Here is an 18,953-nt window from a genome sequence, read left to right as displayed (position 1 = left end):
TGTGTGTATTTTATGTGTCATTTCATCTAGTGAGTCTGAGGACAAGTTTTCTATATATAATTTTTTTCTTTCTGGTGGTTTTTATTTTGGGGAAAGGGAGACATGCCCACCCCAAAGCCACATATAAAATATTACAAGTATGAATATAAATAATCCTAAGGAGTACCATACTAGTAAAATTAACCACCATTTAGAACATTGTTTTAATGGAAGAACATTTCAGAGTTGAAATTGAAGTCAGTAGAAAACAAGTAACATTTGGGGCACCTGGGTGGCTCACTGGGTTAAGCCTCTGCCTTCAGCTTAGGTCATGATCTCAGGGTCCTGGGATCAAGCCCCGTATCAGTGTCTCTGCTCATCAGGGAGCCTGCTTCCCCTTCTCTCTCTACCTGCCTCGCTGCCTGCCTCTCTGCCTGCCTCTCTGCCTACTTGTGACCTCTCTCTCTCTCTGTCAAATAAATAAATAAATAAATCTTAAAAAATAAAAAAAAAGAAAGAAAAGTAACATTTGATTTCTTTTGATAAACTGTGATTTTTCAAGTGCTATCTTTTATATTTTTAGGTGGCAGTACTTGCCTCCAATTTGTAGGAATATAATCTGAGGCTAAAAGGAGTTAAATAATTTGTATAAGGTCACAGCCTGTTGGAGGTATAACTTGGATTCAGATTCCAGTGTCTTGACTCCACAAAGTCCTTCATGGTACTTCCTCCTCCAATAGCAGAAATTCAGATGGCTCCAGAGCTGAGATAATGGCATTAGAGAGAGTAGTAGTTAGAGCATGTTGCAGGACTTTGGCATGGTTTAGGTTTTCAAAAATTGATTCTGGCATTTGAATCTTAGCAGCATTATATACTTGCCTGTGTTTGTGAATTATTTGAAATGCTGTGGGGATGAATTCATTTTACCTGTTACAATTATGGGAAGGAGAGTGTGTGAAACACTAGATATCTTAATCTTGTTGTAAGTATATACCAAACTTTTTTAAAAATATATTTTATAAAACTTTATTTGAGAGAGAGATCACAGAGAGAGCGGGAGAATCAGACTCTATGCTGAGCAGGGAGCCCAATGGGAGGCTCGATCCTGGGACTTTGAGATCGTGACCTGGGCTGAAGGCAGGTGCTTAAAGACTGAGCCACCCAGGCACCCCATCTCTTTTTTTTTTTTTTAAGATTTTATTTTTTTTTTTTTTTATTTTTTTTTTTAAAGATTTTATTTATTTATTTATTTGTCAGAGAGAGAGAGAGAGCCAGAGTGAGCACAGGCAGACAGAGTGGCAGGCAGAGACAGAGAGAGAAGCAGGCTTCCCGCCGAGCACGGAGCCCGATGTGGGACTCGATCCCAGGACGCTGGGATCATGACCTGAGCCTAAGGCAGCTGCTTAACCAACTGAGCCACCCAGGCGTCCCTTTTTTTAAGATTTTAAAAAATTTATTTATTTGAGAGAGAGTGAGAGCAAGAGAGATCACAGAGGGAGAGGGATATACCGCCCTAACTTTGAGTCAACAGACTTTTTATTCAAAATAGTGCTGAATTCAATAGCTAATGCAAAAGAAATAATGAAAGTCAGTCTCAGTCATTGCATCATTTAAAAGTCTCATTCTGATATTGAAAAAAAAATTGTGCATGTTTAAATTTTTTACTTTTAACTACAGTATTGGTGAAAGAAAAGATCTCTGAACTGGCAAATTTGTAGCTGATCCTTGATAAATAGAGTTACGGTTTGAAGGTTAAACAACAGCATAAGCAAATGAACATACGGAGAAATACTTATGACTTAGGGGAAGAAAGTAAGAAAACAGAAGTTAAGAGGATATGTACATGCTAGTTAAAATTTTTTTAAAAATTTTTTTAAGATTTTATTTATTTATTTGACAAAGATCACAAGTAGGCAGAGAGGCAGGCAGAGAGAGAGGAGGAAGCAGGCTCCCTGCTAAGCAGAGAGCCCCATGTGGGGCTCGATCCCAGGACCCTGGGATCGAGACCCGAGCTGAAGGCAGAGGCTTTTAACCCACTGAACCACCCAAGTGCCCCCAAAATTTTTAAAAGTTTAGATTGAACGGTATGGTGCAGAAGGCCTTGAAAATCAAATTTTTTAATAAGTGCCATGATAGCAAAGTTCAAGAGAAGTCTGGCAGTGGTGTGCATGATGAATTGAAGTATTAAAAGAGTACAGAGGAGAACCAACCAGAAATCTGGTTTCTTTTTTTTTCTTTTTAAAGATTTTATTTATTCATTTGACAGAGAGAGATCACAAGTAGGCAGAGAGGAGGCAGAGAGAGAGAGAGGAGGAAGCAGGCTCCCTACTGAGCGGAGAGCCCGATGTGGGGCTCCATCCCAGGACCCCGGGATCACGACCTGAGCTGAAGGCAGAGGCTTTAACCCACTGAGCCACCCAGGTGCCCCCAGAAGTTTGGTTTCTTAATTGATTTATGTGTGGGGCAACAGGGTGGCTCAGTCGGTTAACTGTCTGCCTTCAGCTCGGGTCATGGTCTTGGAGTCCTGGAATCTAGTCCTGCGTTGGGCTCCCTGCTCATCAGGGAGTCTGCTTCTCCCTCTCCCTCTGTCCTTCTCCCCAGCTTGTGCTTTCTCTCTCTCTCTCTCAAGTAAATAAAATCTTAAAAAAAAAAAAAAAGAATTAACATATATGAAAGGTTTTTGCTGTACATTAAAATAATTTTACAGGGGTTTGAAGCTTCAAACTCAGAATAAGTCGTATTTATTTTAGATATCTTCTTTGTCTCCTTTTGTCTTCAAACTAGTAGAAGACTTGGTTTGAAAAACATAGTTTATCACTTATTTGCAAATATATATTTTTTAAAGATTTTATTTATTTATTTGACACAGAGAGAACTCACAAATAGGCATACAGGCAGGCGGGGGTTGGGGGGTGTGGGAAGCAGGCTCTCCACAGAGCAGAGAGCCTGATGCAGGGCTCGATCGCAGGATCCTGAGATCATGACCTAAGCCGAAGGCAGAGGCTTTAACCCACTGAGCCACCCAGGTGACCCGACATTCTGTAATTCTTAACAGGACATTTTAAAGGCAGATAACACTGTGTGTGCGGCACATAAAAGTTTGGGAATTTGAGCTTCTTTGAGCTACTGCATAGGTGAGAAGGGCCTTAAGGAAAAGAAAAACAGTAGCTATGTTACATTAGCTTTTTTTTTTTTTTTTTTTGCTAAAAATGGTTTCAAAAGGGGTGTGAATCTATTTCTGAATTTTAATGATTTGCTTACATAATGACTGTTTCAAAGAGGAAAGAATTACTTTCCTCATTTGTCATCTAAATTCTAAAGGGCATAGTTTGTAAATTGCAGCTTTCTTTGTACCTTTGTAGTCCTGATTTCCAGTGTCAGATTTGTTCTGTCCACCTTTCTTCAAGAAGCTCAAAACAAGCAGTTAATAGTGGAAGGATAAATCAAAAGAAAACCAAGAACCAAAGGCAGATTTTTTAGGGGTTTAAACAACTTAACCAGGTAGATGTATTATCTTCCAAGCTCTCTTGTGTATAAAATAACTAAATGGAAGAGGAATAAAGCCTTGAAGTGTTAAAAGATTAAAGTCTGAGATTGCTGTTAATGGCAGATGAACCTTTTCTTTGTCAGGACCAAAATGTCTTTGACTCCAAGAAGAAGGTGAAATTAACCAATGCAGAAGGAGTAGAGTTTAAGCTTTCTAAGAAACAGCTGCAAGCTATAGAATTTAACAAAGCTTTACTTGCTATGTACACAAACCAGGTAAGTAACAAATCTCTCATTGCTCTAGCTAAACCTTTTGGAGTATGGCATATGAGGCATAATGGATGTAACAGTCCAATCTGTGTATATTTTTTGTCTTACACCATTGTATGTTTCAGAATGTCATATTTCATAGATTTTGTTAAACAAGTAATTTGCCCAATTATTTGCAAACGTCTGTAGCTACCTTTTAAGAGGAAGAGAGCACTTTTCACACTTGTAAGTGAGATACTGTTCTCATCTTATTTCTGATCTCTCTGAATTAAAGTAGAAATCATCAAAGATGTCAACTGTGATTATAGGTTCAAGATCTGTCTTTCATTATAGTTTGTGCGTAATTATTCAAGTTGCAAATGCTGAGGAGGTCGATTCTAATTCTAATACGGATTAATTCTAAAGATTTCATACTCTTCCATAGCAGAGGTTTTCAGTGGGAGAGTGAGAGGCAGAAACATTTTTATTATGTAGAACTGAGCCAGGTTATTCTTGAATACTTTGGCAAGAAATACCTATACATTTTGTTGCTTTTAAGCAAAGGCTGATATTTGTATTTTCTTTTTTTAAACAAAAACTCTGGAATTTAAGCATCCAAGTTAATATTTAGAACTAGTCCTTTCTGGGATGCGTGGGTGGCTCAGTGGGTTACACATCCAACTCTTGATTTTGGCTCAGGTCATGATCTCAGGGTTGTGAGACCAAGCCCTCACTGGGTGTTGGAATCTAAGCTGGGTGTGTAACCTGTTTGAGATTCTCTCTTTCTCCTTCTGTCCCCCACCCCTACCCAAAGAACTAGTCCTTTCCTAAATCCTTTTGCAACTCATAGTTTAAGTTCAATAAATGGAAATCTTTTTACAGGAAAAAATTGAGAATAGACACCATAAACCACTTCTTTATCCTAGATAGTTCTTCACTATTGTCTTTCAGCTGAGCTCCTTTCCCTTCCACCCCCATCCCTCGTTTTCTTTTTAGTCACTTAATGTTTAATTTCATTAACCAGCTTATTTTTGTGGGGGGAAAATGCTGTTTTTTAGGCAGAACAGTGCCGCAAAATATCTGCCAGTTTACAGTCCCAAAGTCCTGAGCATCTCCTGCCTGTATTAATCCAAGCTGCCCAGCTCTGCCGTGAAAAGCAACATGCAAAAGCAATAGAGCTGCTTCAGGTAAAGGAATTATTTGAATTTTTAATGAGGTGTCATGTAGTTGCATCCTTGTTTCATTTTCATTATAATAGCCTGCAAACTTGCAAATAAAGTGGGAAAACTAATAGGTAACATATTACTAGACAAATTCCAGAGTGTCACTGTAGTGAATTCTTGAGCTACAGCTTTGTTTTGTGTACATTTAATCTTTTATGTTTTATCTACATTTGCGTACATTTTGGGACACCGGGGTGGCTCAGTTGGTTGAGTGTCGGACTCTTGATCTCAGCTCAGGTCTTGATCTCAGGGTGGTGAGTTCGGGCCCTGTGCTGGGCTCCACGTTGGGCCGGGAGCCTACTTTAAAAAAAATTTTAAAAAACATTTGCATTAGTAGATGTTTACCATAAACCTGAAGAATGGTTTTCATTTGAAGATCAATTTAGCATGAGTTAAAGGTTTGTTTCAGGTTTATGTGCCAGAGTATGCTTAGCCTCTTTTTTCCAGTATGTATTTTCCAATGAGTCCCAGTTTAAAACCTCAAACAACACAGAGGTACTAACTTGGTTTTCATCATCCTAAATCAGTTGTTAGATTACATGTTTGAAATTCCTGAGGGTTCAGTATCCCGGAAAGTTGAACAGGGTAAAATTAGGACCATCCTGAAGGGCAAAATTGCCGAGCAGGGATCCTCAGTAAGGAGGCAGCATCTGTTTGAGTTATCTTATTTAAACAAACAAAACTATGTAGTAATCTTATTATTTCTCTATTAGTGATTTCCTGGAACTTGGTATTATTACACTTTCAGAGCATAATTTTATTTTATTTTATTTTTTTTAAATTATTTATTTATTTATTTGACAGACAGAGATCACAGGTAGGCAGAGAGGCAGCCAGAGAGAGAGGAAGGGAAGCAGGCTCCCTGCTGAGCAGAGAGCCCGATGCGGGGATGCGGGATGCATGCGGGGATGCGGGATGCAGGGCTTGATCCCAGGATCCTGAGATCATGACCTGAGCTGAAGGCAGAGGCTTTAACCCACTGAACCACCCAGGCGCCCCCCAGAGCATAATTTTAAAACAAAACTTTTCAAATTTTGTTTCAAAATTTTTCCAGAATTACAATTTTGACCTGAAACCAGACTTTAATATTTTAAAACTGGATTTTAGGGACACCTGGGTGGCTCAGTTGGTTGGGCCTCAGCCTTTGGCTCGTGTCCTGGTGTCAGGGTCCTGGGATGGAGCGCCGCATTGGACTCTCTGCTAAGTGGAGAGCCTGCTTCCCCCTCTCTCTGCCTGCCTCTGCCTACTTGTGATCTCTTTCTGTGTCAAATAAATAAACAAGATCTTTAAAAAATGAAACAAAACACTGGATTTTAAGTTCTGTGTAGAAGTGATAATTGAACTGTGTGTTGTTAGTTGTGTAAATTGTGGTGTTTTTTTTTTCCTCCAACTAAAAATGTTTTAGGAGTTTTCAGATCAGCATCCAGAAAATGCAGCTGAAATTAAGCTGACCATGGCACAGCTGAAAATTTCCCAAGGTATTAATAATTATTTCATCATGATTAAAATATTTTAATGGAAACATGGTTGAATTGTTTCTGAAGTAGTTGTGAACTGTGTGGTTTTAAAAAATTGGCAAAAAAGTTTTTTTTGAGATTCTACAAAACAGGACTTAAATTTTTAGTAATAAGCTTACTTCAGTGTGATAATGATGATGATGTTTTTAATTTCTTAAGGTAATATATCCAAAGCATGTCTAATATTGAGAAGCATAGAAGAGTTAAAGCATAAACCAGGCATGGTAAGTTTATAACTAAAATAAGACCATAAAAGTAGTGGAATTATATAGTCTATTGGTACGTTTGATGTTTCTTTGTATTTAATTTCTGTTTATTCATAATGTAGGAGTAGTAGTGAAAATAAGTTACTTATCTGGTCTGCATTTAATATCATTTTGTGTTCTGCTTTGGATTGGTTTATTATTCAGGCAAATATGCCAGGCACTATTTAAGCCTTATATTATCACTAAAAGCCAACCTTAAATAACCTAAGACCCGTATAGGGAATTTCTTAGCCTAAATTTTTTTATCATGTCTTCAGTGTGATATTTTGAGTTAAAAAAATTTAGTGATAGTGGCTAATAAATGTAGTTTTTAGTTCTGTGTTGATTCAGTCATCACAGATTTAAATCACCAATATAGCTGTGAAAGCATCTGTTTCAAAAGAGACTAATGCTGTTGGTGGTGGTATATACATTTATTGATTAGGGACTTTTATTCATATCTGTATCCTCTAATACAGCTCATTTACAGTTGGCACTCATTAAATATATAATACTATTATGATAATGCTTTCTCCTTTGAAGATTAACATTTTCAAGACTGGACTACACTTATTCTATATTAGAATCAAATACAAATTTCTAAAATTTCATATCTGGCCTTCTGTTACCTTTCAAGAAATCTGTCCATTTCATCATTGTGGAACTTACTGGCATAAAAGTTGTTCAGGTATTTCCTATTTATCCCTTTCTCTCTCTCTCATTCCTGGTACTGGTTATTCGGGTCTTCTTTTTTGTTTTCTGATCAATTTAGCCAGAGGTTCATCAGTTTTAATGATTTTCTCAACGATCCAGCTTCTTGTTTCTGTTCCTTTCTGTCCTCATCTCATGTTGCTCCTCCTACTCTCATTCTACTCTAGCCACATGGGTCTCCTTGCTGTCCCTCCAACACACGAAGGCAAGCTTTTCACTGGCCTTTTGTAGCTCAGGCCAGATAGAACTTATCATGGAAATTTAGCCACACTGGTGTGTACCTCACTGATCACACATTGGATGCCCCAGCAGTGTTTTATTATATAAACTAATTTTCTAAGCACTTATTCTCAACTGTTACACTTACCTTGCTATGCACTAGTAACAAACTGTGAACTGGCACTGGTTTAAGAGGAAAGTTATGTTTTATAGATAACTACCTTTGTATTTAAGAACCATTGTTGTATATGGTATTTCTAGTTATTTTGGCCTAGAAAGATCATAATTTTTATGATAAATTTGGTTCAGACAGAGAGCCTAACAACTTTTATTTGCTGTTTTTTCCTAATTTTTTCATTCTCAAAAAGCTTATTCTGGGAGAGGAGGGGAAATTTTATTCATTAATTTATACTTTTGTCTGGGTAGGTATCTGCATTAGTGACTATGTACAGCCATGAGGAGGATATCGATAGTGCCATTGAGGTCTTCACACAAGCTATCCAGTGGTATCAAAATCATCAGGTAAGTAAATTGTTTTGAGGGCATGTTTCTATCTAAAAATAAAAAGGTGTAGGAGTGAGCTCAAGTTACAAGAATTGAAATATTCCAAGTCACTATTTAAAGAATGGAATACTGTTAGATTGTCAAATGAATTTTTTTAAGTATACCAGATCCAAATAAAGCTGCTAGAAATAAGAATTATTTCAAAATGAAAAAGAAGCTCAGTTATGGTTTTGAAGTCCTTTCTGGTTTGTTGTGTGTATTTGTGTATAATCTCAAAAAATAATACATGCATACATATGGGAGTGCTCATCTTTAGTGGCTAGAGAGCTTGTGGATGGCAGTAAGTGGTGGAACATCAGTACGTGCAATTATTGTATCTCACGGGGCGCCTGGGTGGCTCAGTCATTAAGCGTCCCCCTCCGGCTCAGGTCCTGATCCCAGGGTCCTGAGATTGAGCCCCACATCTGGCTCCATGCTCAGCGGGGAGCCTGCTTCTCCCTCTCCTTCTGCCTGCCATTCTGCCTTCTTGTTCTCTCTTTCTGTCTGTCAAGTAAATAAATAAAATCTTTTTAAAAAAGAAAATTGTATCTCATGTTTACATGGAACAGGAACATCTTCATTTGTTCCAGTATGAGTCTCTGTATAGGCAGTATCCAGCTTATAAGTACACACGCACACAGGTGGCAGTTATACTGTTGGCAGTGTTGACAGTAGAGGGATAGCAGTGTTCTGGGAAATCCGGCATTAATGTTGAGAACTGTGGTGACATATCTCTAAGATTTGGTTATAAGGAAATATTTCTAGTTGTGGACAATCTAAAACAAGATAGGCTGTGGTCCAAATTCATACACTGAAAAATTCGCCATCACTTGTATAATTTGTCTACCTCCCTCCCTGTATGTTTGTGTGATTTTGTTGTTGTTGTTTGGCTCATTCAATAAAACTTTGAGGAATTTAATAGATGGCCCATCTTAAGGGTCTAATGAATATAGTAACTTCACGTGCTTGGTAGATACCTAAGTTAAAATTTTTTCCGTTTTTATTGACTTCTAGCCCAAATCTTCTGCTCATTTGTCCTTGATAAGAGAAGCTGCAAACTTCAAACTCAAATATGGGCGGAAGAAAGAGGCAATTAGTGACCTAGAACAGCTATGGAAGTAAGTTCTAAAAGCTGAAGATGTAAAAATGCAAATTTTATTGCTGTTATTTGATACAAGGAGGTTATTTTGCTTATTTTTTCCAGTTTCATAAACTGTTCACTAACTTACTTTTTTTTTTCTTTTAGACAAAATCCAAAAGATATTCACACCCTGGCGCAGCTTATTTCTGCTTACTCACTTGTAGATCCTGAGAAGGCAAAAGCGTATCCTTTTGACCTTTTTATTATTGTTCCAGACAGTTCCCAAGTAGCATGCTAGATCCCTTCCAATACCTATTTCGACCATGGCTTTTTCTGTTGTAAATTTCAGCAAACAAACGGAGCACTCTTAATTAGTAAGAGCAAAAATGAGAATTTATTGGTCAACATGATTGAAAAATACAGTAATAGATCCAATTTGGGATATGGTGTGATCCAGAAGCAAAAATGAAGTCAAGATGCAGTTTATAGCTCTTCAGGTTCAAGTCCAGCAGCAAAAAAAAAAAAAAGAAAGAAAGAAAAAGAAAAAGCATATTTTATTTGGGTTAGTTGTGAAAGATTCTGAAATGTCATTCTCATTGAACTACCTTAAATCACATGCTTAACAGTTACTGAAGATAAGAGATTCAGTGCCCTGATTGGCTGAGTTTGGATCATAGTCTCCTCCGGGTGTACTCCCAAACCCAAGGTGGAGTCATGGTAGTAGCCACAAGTCAGACCTTTGTAGTGAGCAAATCTATGTTTGGTAGTTGTTTTGGAGTAGAGATTTTATTAACCCCCCATCTTGAAGTACAGCACTGAGCTAACGAATAGGTGATTAGATTATGATTTATTTTTTCAGGGTATGTAATATATAATTGAACTTATCAACTGATTTGTTATTTATTTTTTAAATTTTATTATTAGAGAGACAGTACGAGCGGAGGTGAGGGACATAGGGAGAAGCAGAGGGAGCCCAATAAGGGGTTCAGTTCCATAACTTTGGGATCATGACCTGAACCGAAGGCAGGTGCTTAACGGACTGAGCCACCCAGGCGCCCCTAATATGTTATTCTATAGAAGATTTGAGAACATTTTTTTTTTCACTTTTGAGAAAGGGTATTTTTTTTAAAAAAGACTTTCTTTTGGCAGACATATATATGTGTATACATTGTGTTCCTGAACTCCTGTTTGATCCCAGCCTTAGTAAACACCTGCCCTCGTCAGATAGCATGTCTCTAAAAGTAGATGTGGAGGCTCTTGAAAATTCTCCTGGTGCTACTTACATTCGGAAAAAGGGTGGAAAAGTTGCCGGAGATAGCCAACCAAAGGAGCAAGGGTAATATTTTTGTTGTAACATTCACTAATGTGGACTTTAAATTACATAAGGAATGAAAAATACATTCTCTGAAAATTCCTCGTGAATAAAGGTTAAGTCCCTCTTGTTTCTTTTTACCCTCTTTTTTTGCTGTACCCAATTCTTAGTCCTGGTCCTGTTTACCCCTTCCCCCCATCGCACCCCCAAATGAACCTTTTGTATTGAGTGTATATCCTTCAGGATCTTCTTTGTCTTTGTACACAAAGGTGCTTTAGAAATATTTTCCTTGGATTTCTGAAATTTATTTATTGTTTTTTTACAGAGGGGGATTGCATTGTACTTAACTGCTTTCCACCTTGCTTTCTTTAATTAAATTGTGAAGATTCCTCCATGTTCTTTTTTTCTTTTTTTAAGATTTTATTTATTTGTTTGAGAGAAAGAGAGCATGAGCAGGGGTGAGGGGCAGAGGGAGAAGCACGGAGCCCAAGGCAGGGCTCAGTCCTAGGACCTGAGATAATGACCTGAGCGAGCCTAAGTCAGACACTTAACTGATCTACGCAGGTGTCCCTTTTCCATATGCTTAATATAGACATATTTCGTTCTTTTTATGCATAGTATTCCATTAGCTGGTTGTCCCCTACTTTATTTACTTGTAAATTTTTGATGTATATTTAGCACATCATTTAGTAATTCTATACTGAGTTCAGATGAGGTTTATTTTGCTGATTTGGAGGAAAGATGAGCTAGCTTCATTAACTTTTAAGAAGTCAAGTCTGATTATTCTCCCACTGGCCATCTCAGAAACACAGTGAGGCCTGTAGTGAAATGTTTAAGATTCCATGAATAGGGACTTGGGATGAATAGAGAATGGAAGAGATAGAACCCTTCCCCAAATTTGTGGCTTTCATGGTTTTCACCTTTTTAAAAAAATTTTTTTTTCTTAATTTATTGAGAGGGGGAGCTAGAGAGAGCACAAATGGTGGGGTGGTGGGGGGAGCCAGAGTGTGAGGGAGAAGCAGACTCCCTGGTGAGCAGGGAGCCTGATGTGGGGCTTGATCCCAGGACACTGAGATCTAACCCTAACCTGAGCTGAAGGCAGATGGTTAATGACAGCCACTCAGGCATCCCTGTTTTCTCCTTTTCTGAGTGCCGTTTGAAATGTAAATTTCTTCCGAACTTAAAAATATATCAGCAACACTATATGAGTAACTTCATTATGAACCCCGGTAAAAAAGCATTATCATCCTCATAATAGATCAAAAAAAATTTTTTTTAAAGTATTTATCACAGAGAGGACTAGCAAGCAGAAGCAGGGATTGCAGAGGGAGAAGTAGGCTTCTGAGTAAGGAGCATGATGCCGGACTTGGTCCCAGGACCTCGGGATCACAACCCAAGGTGAAGGCAGATGCTTAACTACTGAGCCACCCAGGCATCCTGCTCATAATTTTTAAAACTAAAATTAGGAACTGGAGTCTCAGAAAAACTACCTTGTCCCAAATTCCATTTCATCATATGAGTCCCACCTCAAACTTTGTAAAGAACCCCAAAATGAAAAATTGAAGCCAAATCTTAAGGGAATTTTCAAATAATGCCTACTTAAAGGTTTTCTTCCTCCTTCTCCCTCCCTCCCTTCTCTCTCTCTCTCTCTCTCCCTCTCTCCCCCTCCCTCTCCCCATCCATCCATGCTCAGGTGGTTGCCTACCTGACTGAGCCACCCAGTGCCCCCTATTTAATTTCAGTATTTATTTTTCCTCTTTCAGAGTTGAATAATTAGTAAGAATATAGTTCTTTTCTAGTTCTTTAATCCTCTCCTTTTCCTTAGTCAATTATTAAGGCTTTTAAATGTCATCACATTATTTTCATTAGGCATTATTAAAGGCTTTTAAGCTAACTTTTCGATACAAAAGTTTAGGTTTTTGTTTTTTTTTAAAGATATTATTTTTAAGTAATCTCTATATCCCACACGGGGCTTGAACTCACAACCCTGAGATCATGAGTTACGTGCTCTACTGATTGAGCCAGCCAGGTACCCCAAAGGCTTAGTTTCTTTTGAAGATACACTATGTTGTTGACAAAAAATAAGCTATGGTCCTTGCCCTTAAAAGAACCTAAGTCTAGCAGAAGAAAATATTGCAGTAACTGCAATAAAGGTTTATGTTCTGTGATTGTGCAGGGCATAGAGGAGTACCCTGGGGCGGGGGGAGGGGATGGTATAGTCCTTCCTGAGGATGGTCGGGGGTTAGGAAATCACCTCATGGAAGAGGTGATTGTGTTGACTCTTGAGGGGGATGAATTAGGTCAAGTGTGAGCAAAGGCAAATAAGTAACAAAAGGCAGAGAACCTTTGGGAAATTGCAGGCAGAGGGAGAAGTAGGCTTCTGAGTAAGGAGCATGATGCCGGACTTGGTCCCAGGACCACGGGATCACAACCCAAGGTGAAGGCAGATGCTTCACTCCATGGCTGGAGAGTGATTTGTAGAGAGACAGTTTAGAAGGCTGTTTCATAGTCCCGGTGAGAGATGAAGGTCTTTAAAGTACAACACTGTGTGTTGAGTTTCTTATTCTTCAGGATACCCTGAAAGAATTTCCACAATTGAATGGCTTGATAGAATGAATTTTCGGCAGAAATTGTTGCTGTCTCATCTTTTCAGTTCACAGTCTCATCTTTTTAGTTCAATGTTTCATAGTTCCCATAGACCACAGAGGCATATCACATATGATTATGTACAGAGATATTTTTATGTCTTCCTCTTATAGCCGTCAGAGTACTTAATTATTCTGAAGTGTTTTTTTTTAATTTCTCATGCTCCTTTTAGCACCCCTTCCCCCCCTTTTTTTTTTTTTTTTAAGATTTTTATTTATTTATTTATTTGACAGAGGATGAGAGAGCGAGAGAGGGAACACAAGCAGTGGGAGAGGGAGAAGCAGGCTTCCCAGCTAGCAGGGAGTCTGATGGGCTCCATCCCAGACTCTGAGATCATGACCTGAGCTTAAGGCAGACACCTGTGGCTCAGGTGGCTCAGGTGACTGAGCCACCCAGGCACCTTCCCCTTTTTTAAGTGTATCTAATAAAGATTTTTAAGGATTCAGCAAACTCACCAGGTTTAAGATTTGGAAGATAAAAACACAAAGTGAACACTTCTTCCCATCCCTGTGGGCTCTCCTCTCTCCACAATCACAACCAATGCTATTTGTCTTACATGCCCTCCCAAAGATAGTCTCTGCATGTATGATACCATACATGTTCTTTTGCCTAAGAGTTTAGTTATTTGTTGTCTAGTTTTGCCAAACATGTAATTTAAAGTAGTATTATCGATTTTCATGCTTATGCAGATTTCTTCTCTTTTTGCATAGACTTAATGTATGGCAGTATGAATGATATCTATTTTCTGAAAACCTTGCTAATCCTCTCTTTAAAACCATTTTCTAAAAACTACAGTGTGTGAAGCTTGATTAAACTTAACCAGTATTTGGGTGTCTGAGTGGCTCAGTCCTTAAGTGTCTGCCTTCCGCTCAAGTGATAATCTCAGGGTCCTGGGATCGAGCCCAGTATCGCGCTCCCTGCTCAGCGGGAAGCCTGCTTCTGCCTCTCCCACTCCCCCTGCTTGTGTTCCCTCTCTTGCTGTCTCTGTCTCTGTCAAATAAATAAAATCTTTTTATAAATAAATAAAGTAAACTTAACCAGTGTTAATATCCCAGCTAGTTAACATTAACTTTGGTGAGACAGAGCCAAATCTTAAATGCCTAAGGATAAAGTGCCCAGCTCACTATACTGCACATGTTTAATGCTGTGTTACTATTTTATCATGCCAATGGTAATGATTTTTCTTCTCTTTGTAGACAGGGAGATTTGAAAAAGAAGAAGAAAAAAAAGAAGGGTAAGGATTTTTTCTTTTTTTTATCTTTATCTTTTACAAGATAAAAGCTTGAGTTTAGCCCAGTATAAAAGTCTTCGGACAAAAATACCATTCTCTCTACTGTCTTTGAACAGTGATGCTTATCTTGACTATAGCTAATATTTAATTTTTTAAAAAAACTACAGCTCTGGAGAGTTCGATTGCCTGAATTCAGATTGTTGCTGTAGTTAACATTGCTCTTTTGTTGTGACTAAACGGATTGCTTAACATACCTGCCCGAATTTTTCATCTATAAAATGGAATGTGATAATTATATACCTCATGGAATTAAATTAGATACCACATGTAAAGATCTCAGAATGATGCCTTGTACATAGTAAGCCCTTTATTCTTTAGGCTGCTTTCAGCTACAAACAGACTGGCTGTTTATGAAAATGGTTATGTATAGGAAAGCTTTACTGATCTAGAAATTGTATTTCTTTATTTGTCTGTATACAAAACTGAATCCCATTAGAGTCATATGTTTGTTAGCAACGGTCAGGGCTTGTCTTTTTTCTTTTTTTAAGATTTATTTTAGAGAGTGCAGGTTGGGGTGGGGGAGGGCAGGGGCAGTGGGTAAGGGAAAGAGAGTCCCAAGCAGACTCCAGGCTGAGTGTGGAGCACAACACAAGGCTCAGTCTCATGACCCTAAGATCGAAACCAAAAGTTGGATGCTCAACTGACTGCACCACCCAGGCACCCCCAGGCTTGTCACTTATATCCAGCAGTTCAAAGAGGGCCTTTCTGCAGTTGTCATGTCTTTCTGATTAATCTCACGGGCCAACGTAGGTGAGTGTCCAAGCCTGAACTATTAACCAGGGGAATGACATGCATTGATTGGTTTAGGCCTTGTTTTTAATTCCTGGCAAGAGTAGGTAGAATTACCATGTTTGGCTTCAACTAGTCAGACGTTATCCCTGGAGCCATCTACCTGTTCCTGAGTCTGGGAAATCTCTGCTATAAATCAGATTCGTTCTGTCTGTCTTTCCTTCTTTCCTTCTTTCTTTAATTTATTTTTAAATAGGCTCCATGCCCAATATGGGGCTTGAACTCCACAAACCTGAGATTGAGTCAAATGCTAAGTATTTGTTTTATGTATTAGTAATATTGCAAGGGAATAACTGATAACTACAGGTAGTAATAGCCTGCAATTTCACTTTTTTTCTATTTTTTGTGGTTTCCAAATGGGTATTTTTTAAAACTTAGAAGTGATATACGCTTATTCTAAAAACAAAACTTCCATCATTATACAATGGCAATAAAGCGGGGCACCTGGGTGGGTCAGTGGTTAAGCCTCTGCCTTCGGCCCGGGTCATGATCTCAGGGTCCTGGGATTGAGCCCCACATCAGGCTCTCTGCTCGACAGGGAGCCTGCTTCCCCCTCTTTCTACCTGCCTCTCTGCCTACTTGTGATCTCTCTCTCTGTCAAATAAATAAATAAAATCTTAAAAACAAACAAACAATGGCAATAAAGCATGGAAAATTCCCCCAAAATTCATACTCCCAGAGATAATTACAATTTAACTTTTTTGTATATAGAAACATGTATTATTACACATTTACATGCTCAGTCAATAAAAGTTTTTTTACAAAATTTGATACCAACAATGTCGTCAGAATAATTTGTTTTAATCTTCTACTTTAGAGTGTATTGTGCAGACATTTCTCCAAATTATTAAATGTAAATGTACTTTTTAACCGATAGCTATAGCTTCTAATTTTTTTTTTTTTTTAAGATTTGTTTTTTATTGGGGGCAGGGAAGGTGAGAGAGAGAGCATGAGCAAGCAGTGGGAATAGCAGGCAGAGGGAGAAGCAAGACCCCATCTGAGCCAGGAGCCTAATGTGGGATTTAGTCCTAGGACCCTGGGATAGTGACCTGAGCCAAAGGCAGATGCTTTACCAACTGAGCCACCCAAGTGTCCCCATAGCTATAGCTTCTTTGAATATAGGCATACTGTAGTTTATTTAATAATTCTCCTATTGATAGACACTTTATTTATTTTAAGATTTGATTTATTTATTTGACAGAGAGAGACACCGTGAGAGAGGGAACACAAGCAGGGGGAGTGGGAGAGGGGGAAGCAGGCTTCCTGCTGAGCAAGGATCATGAGACAATGACCTGAGCCAAAGGCAGATGATTAACGGCTGAGCCACCCAGGTGCCCCAAGTTAGTTTATTATTTTAAAGAATACCATAGAGAATATTCCTTTTTTTTTAGATTTATTTATTTTAGAGAAAGTGCAAGCAGGGTGGAGGGCAGAGAGAAAAGGAGACTCCCCACTCTGCATGGAGCCCAACAGGTTCAGTCGCACCATCCTGAGATCATGACCTGAGCCAGCATCAAGAGTTGGATGCTGAACTGACTGAGTCACCAAGGTGCCCCCATATTCTTGCACATAACTTTGTGTCTAATGGGTAGCTTCAGGATAAATTTCTAGAAGTGTAAATTTTGACTAGTACTGCCAAATTAAATTGCTCTCTACAAAGGCTATACCATTGTACACTTCTGCCATAGTGTTTGAGGATTTCTCACTATCTCATCAACACTGGGTATTGTTACTGCTTTTAATATTTGTTAGTTTGATAGAATTTTGCTGTCTTTTTCATTTATAATTAGTGAGGTAGTATTTTTTCACTTGATTATGGACTTCAGTTTCTCCTGGCTTACCCAAATTACAGCAGTGCCCATTCTTTGCATGATTTATCTATTGATTATTATTAAGATTTTATTATTTGATTTGATTTGTTTGATTATTATTAAGTCCACTCTGTTTTATGATATGCAAATTTTTTGTTATTTCCATTAAAAATGTATCTCTTACCAAATGAAATTAAACATTTTGTATATAGGGGCACTTGTCTGGCTCAGTCAGAACTCTTGATCTTAGGGTTGTGAGTTTGGGCCTCACTTTAGGTATAGAGATTACTTAAAAATAAACTTTAAAAAAAAATTTTTTAGTAGATACATATGTGAAGTTTTTTTTTTTTTTGATGGCTTTTTTTTTGATGGCTTCTTAATTTTGTATCATGCTTAATAAGGTCTTTTTCCCTGGCTAGATTATACAAATAAAACTTTCTCAGATGAACTTATTCCAGTTTTAATGTTACTTATTCCCAGGCCAGGACACATTCTTTAAGCAAACTATCTTGAAAACATTATGGACATATCTTATTTCTTTATCGCTTATTATACAGGAAAATTGCCTAAGAATTATGACCCAAAGGTGACCCCAGACCCAGAAAGATGGCTACCAATGCGAGAACGTTCTTACTACCGGGGAAGAAAGAAGGGTAAAAAGAAGGATCAGATTGGAAAAGGGACCCAGGGAGCAACTGCAGGAGCTTCATCTGAACTGTAAGTCATTGCTCCTCAATTGAAGTCACTCAGAGCATAGGTTGATTCTTTTTCAGATGGACTCAGTATCAGTAAGAATTTTTAAGATATATTTTAAGCATAAGGAGTACAGTCAGTTATCTTTAATAAGTGTTTTGGCAGTATGTATGTGTAAAGGAAAGAAAAGGTGGTGTTTCTGTTTGATTATATAGTAAATATTAGGATTATAGAATTGTATTGTAGATGTTAGGATTCCCGTATCTTCAAAAGGAAGCTAAATTCACTGAGTCCTTCAACTAATGAGTATAAAGAACAACAGTACTATAAATAAGATGACTAGAATTATTAAAAATGTTACTAAACAAGTTATTCTTACGTTGTAAGGTTATGAGTCATTTAAATTTTTTTTCCTATGCTTTCTAAAAATTGGCATGAACCATATATTACTTTAATTATAAAGCAGTAAATATTGTATTCCAAAGAAAAATGGATAGGAAATTGGGGAGCCCTCTTTAAAATACATAGAATATGTGTGGGAGGTTGTTAGGAGTAGAAAGTGAAATCCCATACATATGTTTTTTTAGTCCTTTCCTTTGTTGAATATATGAATGACCAGCACTCTCCTGATCTGATGATTTCAGGGACGCCAGTAAAACTGTGAGCAGCCCACCAACTTCCCCAAGACCTGGCAGCGCAGCAACAGCTTCAGCATCTACAAGTAATATCATACCCCCAAGACACCAGAAACCTGCAGGGGCTCCAGCAACAAAAAAGAAACAGCAACAGAAAAAGAAGAAAGGTGGAAAAGGTGGCTGGTGATGAGAACATTCTTTGCAGGCTATTTTTAGTCTCACTGACACTAGGAACATAATAAAAGTAACACAGCAAGAAGCACAGAGCTACTCCCTCTCCCATTCCCACACTTTCCTGAAATGATTTTTCTTGTGTATCACACAGGAAAACATCTTGCTCAAACTCTGCCTAGTCAGACGTGGCCTACTTTTACCACCTAGCTTTGCACAGATGATAAGGATTCAAAATAATTGGGCATTTTCCTACCTTGATCTCTGTTGCATTCTTTCTCTTTGTGCGCTGTGATCCGGTGTTTTTTCAGTTTCACAGACAAGGCATGTTATCCAGAATTTCCTAGGATTT

At 38.1% G+C, this 18,953-nt stretch overlaps 1 protein-coding gene across 1 annotated transcript in view; it reads left to right on the top strand.

Moving 5' to 3' along the window:
• SRP72 (signal recognition particle 72) overlaps window positions 1-18,953 on the top strand; it is a 29,265-nt gene extending 10,312 nt beyond the window's left edge. Inside the window, exons 9-19 of the mRNA XM_045997677.1 lie at window positions 3,610-3,741; window positions 4,773-4,901; window positions 6,343-6,415; window positions 6,614-6,678; window positions 8,056-8,151; window positions 9,187-9,290; window positions 9,419-9,496; window positions 10,452-10,589; window positions 14,408-14,445; window positions 17,660-17,819; window positions 18,440-18,953. Of these exons, the coding sequence (XP_045853633.1) occupies window positions 3,610-3,741; window positions 4,773-4,901; window positions 6,343-6,415; window positions 6,614-6,678; window positions 8,056-8,151; window positions 9,187-9,290; window positions 9,419-9,496; window positions 10,452-10,589; window positions 14,408-14,445; window positions 17,660-17,819; window positions 18,440-18,617 (1,191 nt within the window). The 3' untranslated portion in view covers window positions 18,618-18,953. The remainder of the gene's footprint in view (window positions 1-3,609; window positions 3,742-4,772; window positions 4,902-6,342; window positions 6,416-6,613; window positions 6,679-8,055; window positions 8,152-9,186; window positions 9,291-9,418; window positions 9,497-10,451; window positions 10,590-14,407; window positions 14,446-17,659; window positions 17,820-18,439) is intronic.

Source organism: Meles meles, chromosome 2 (assembly GCF_922984935.1).
Source record: "Meles meles chromosome 2, mMelMel3.1 paternal haplotype, whole genome shotgun sequence".
Classification (NCBI taxonomy): domain Eukaryota; kingdom Metazoa; phylum Chordata; class Mammalia; order Carnivora; family Mustelidae; genus Meles; species Meles meles.
Note: the sequence above shows the minus strand (reverse complement) of the source record. Positions and strands in the feature narration are given on the sequence as shown.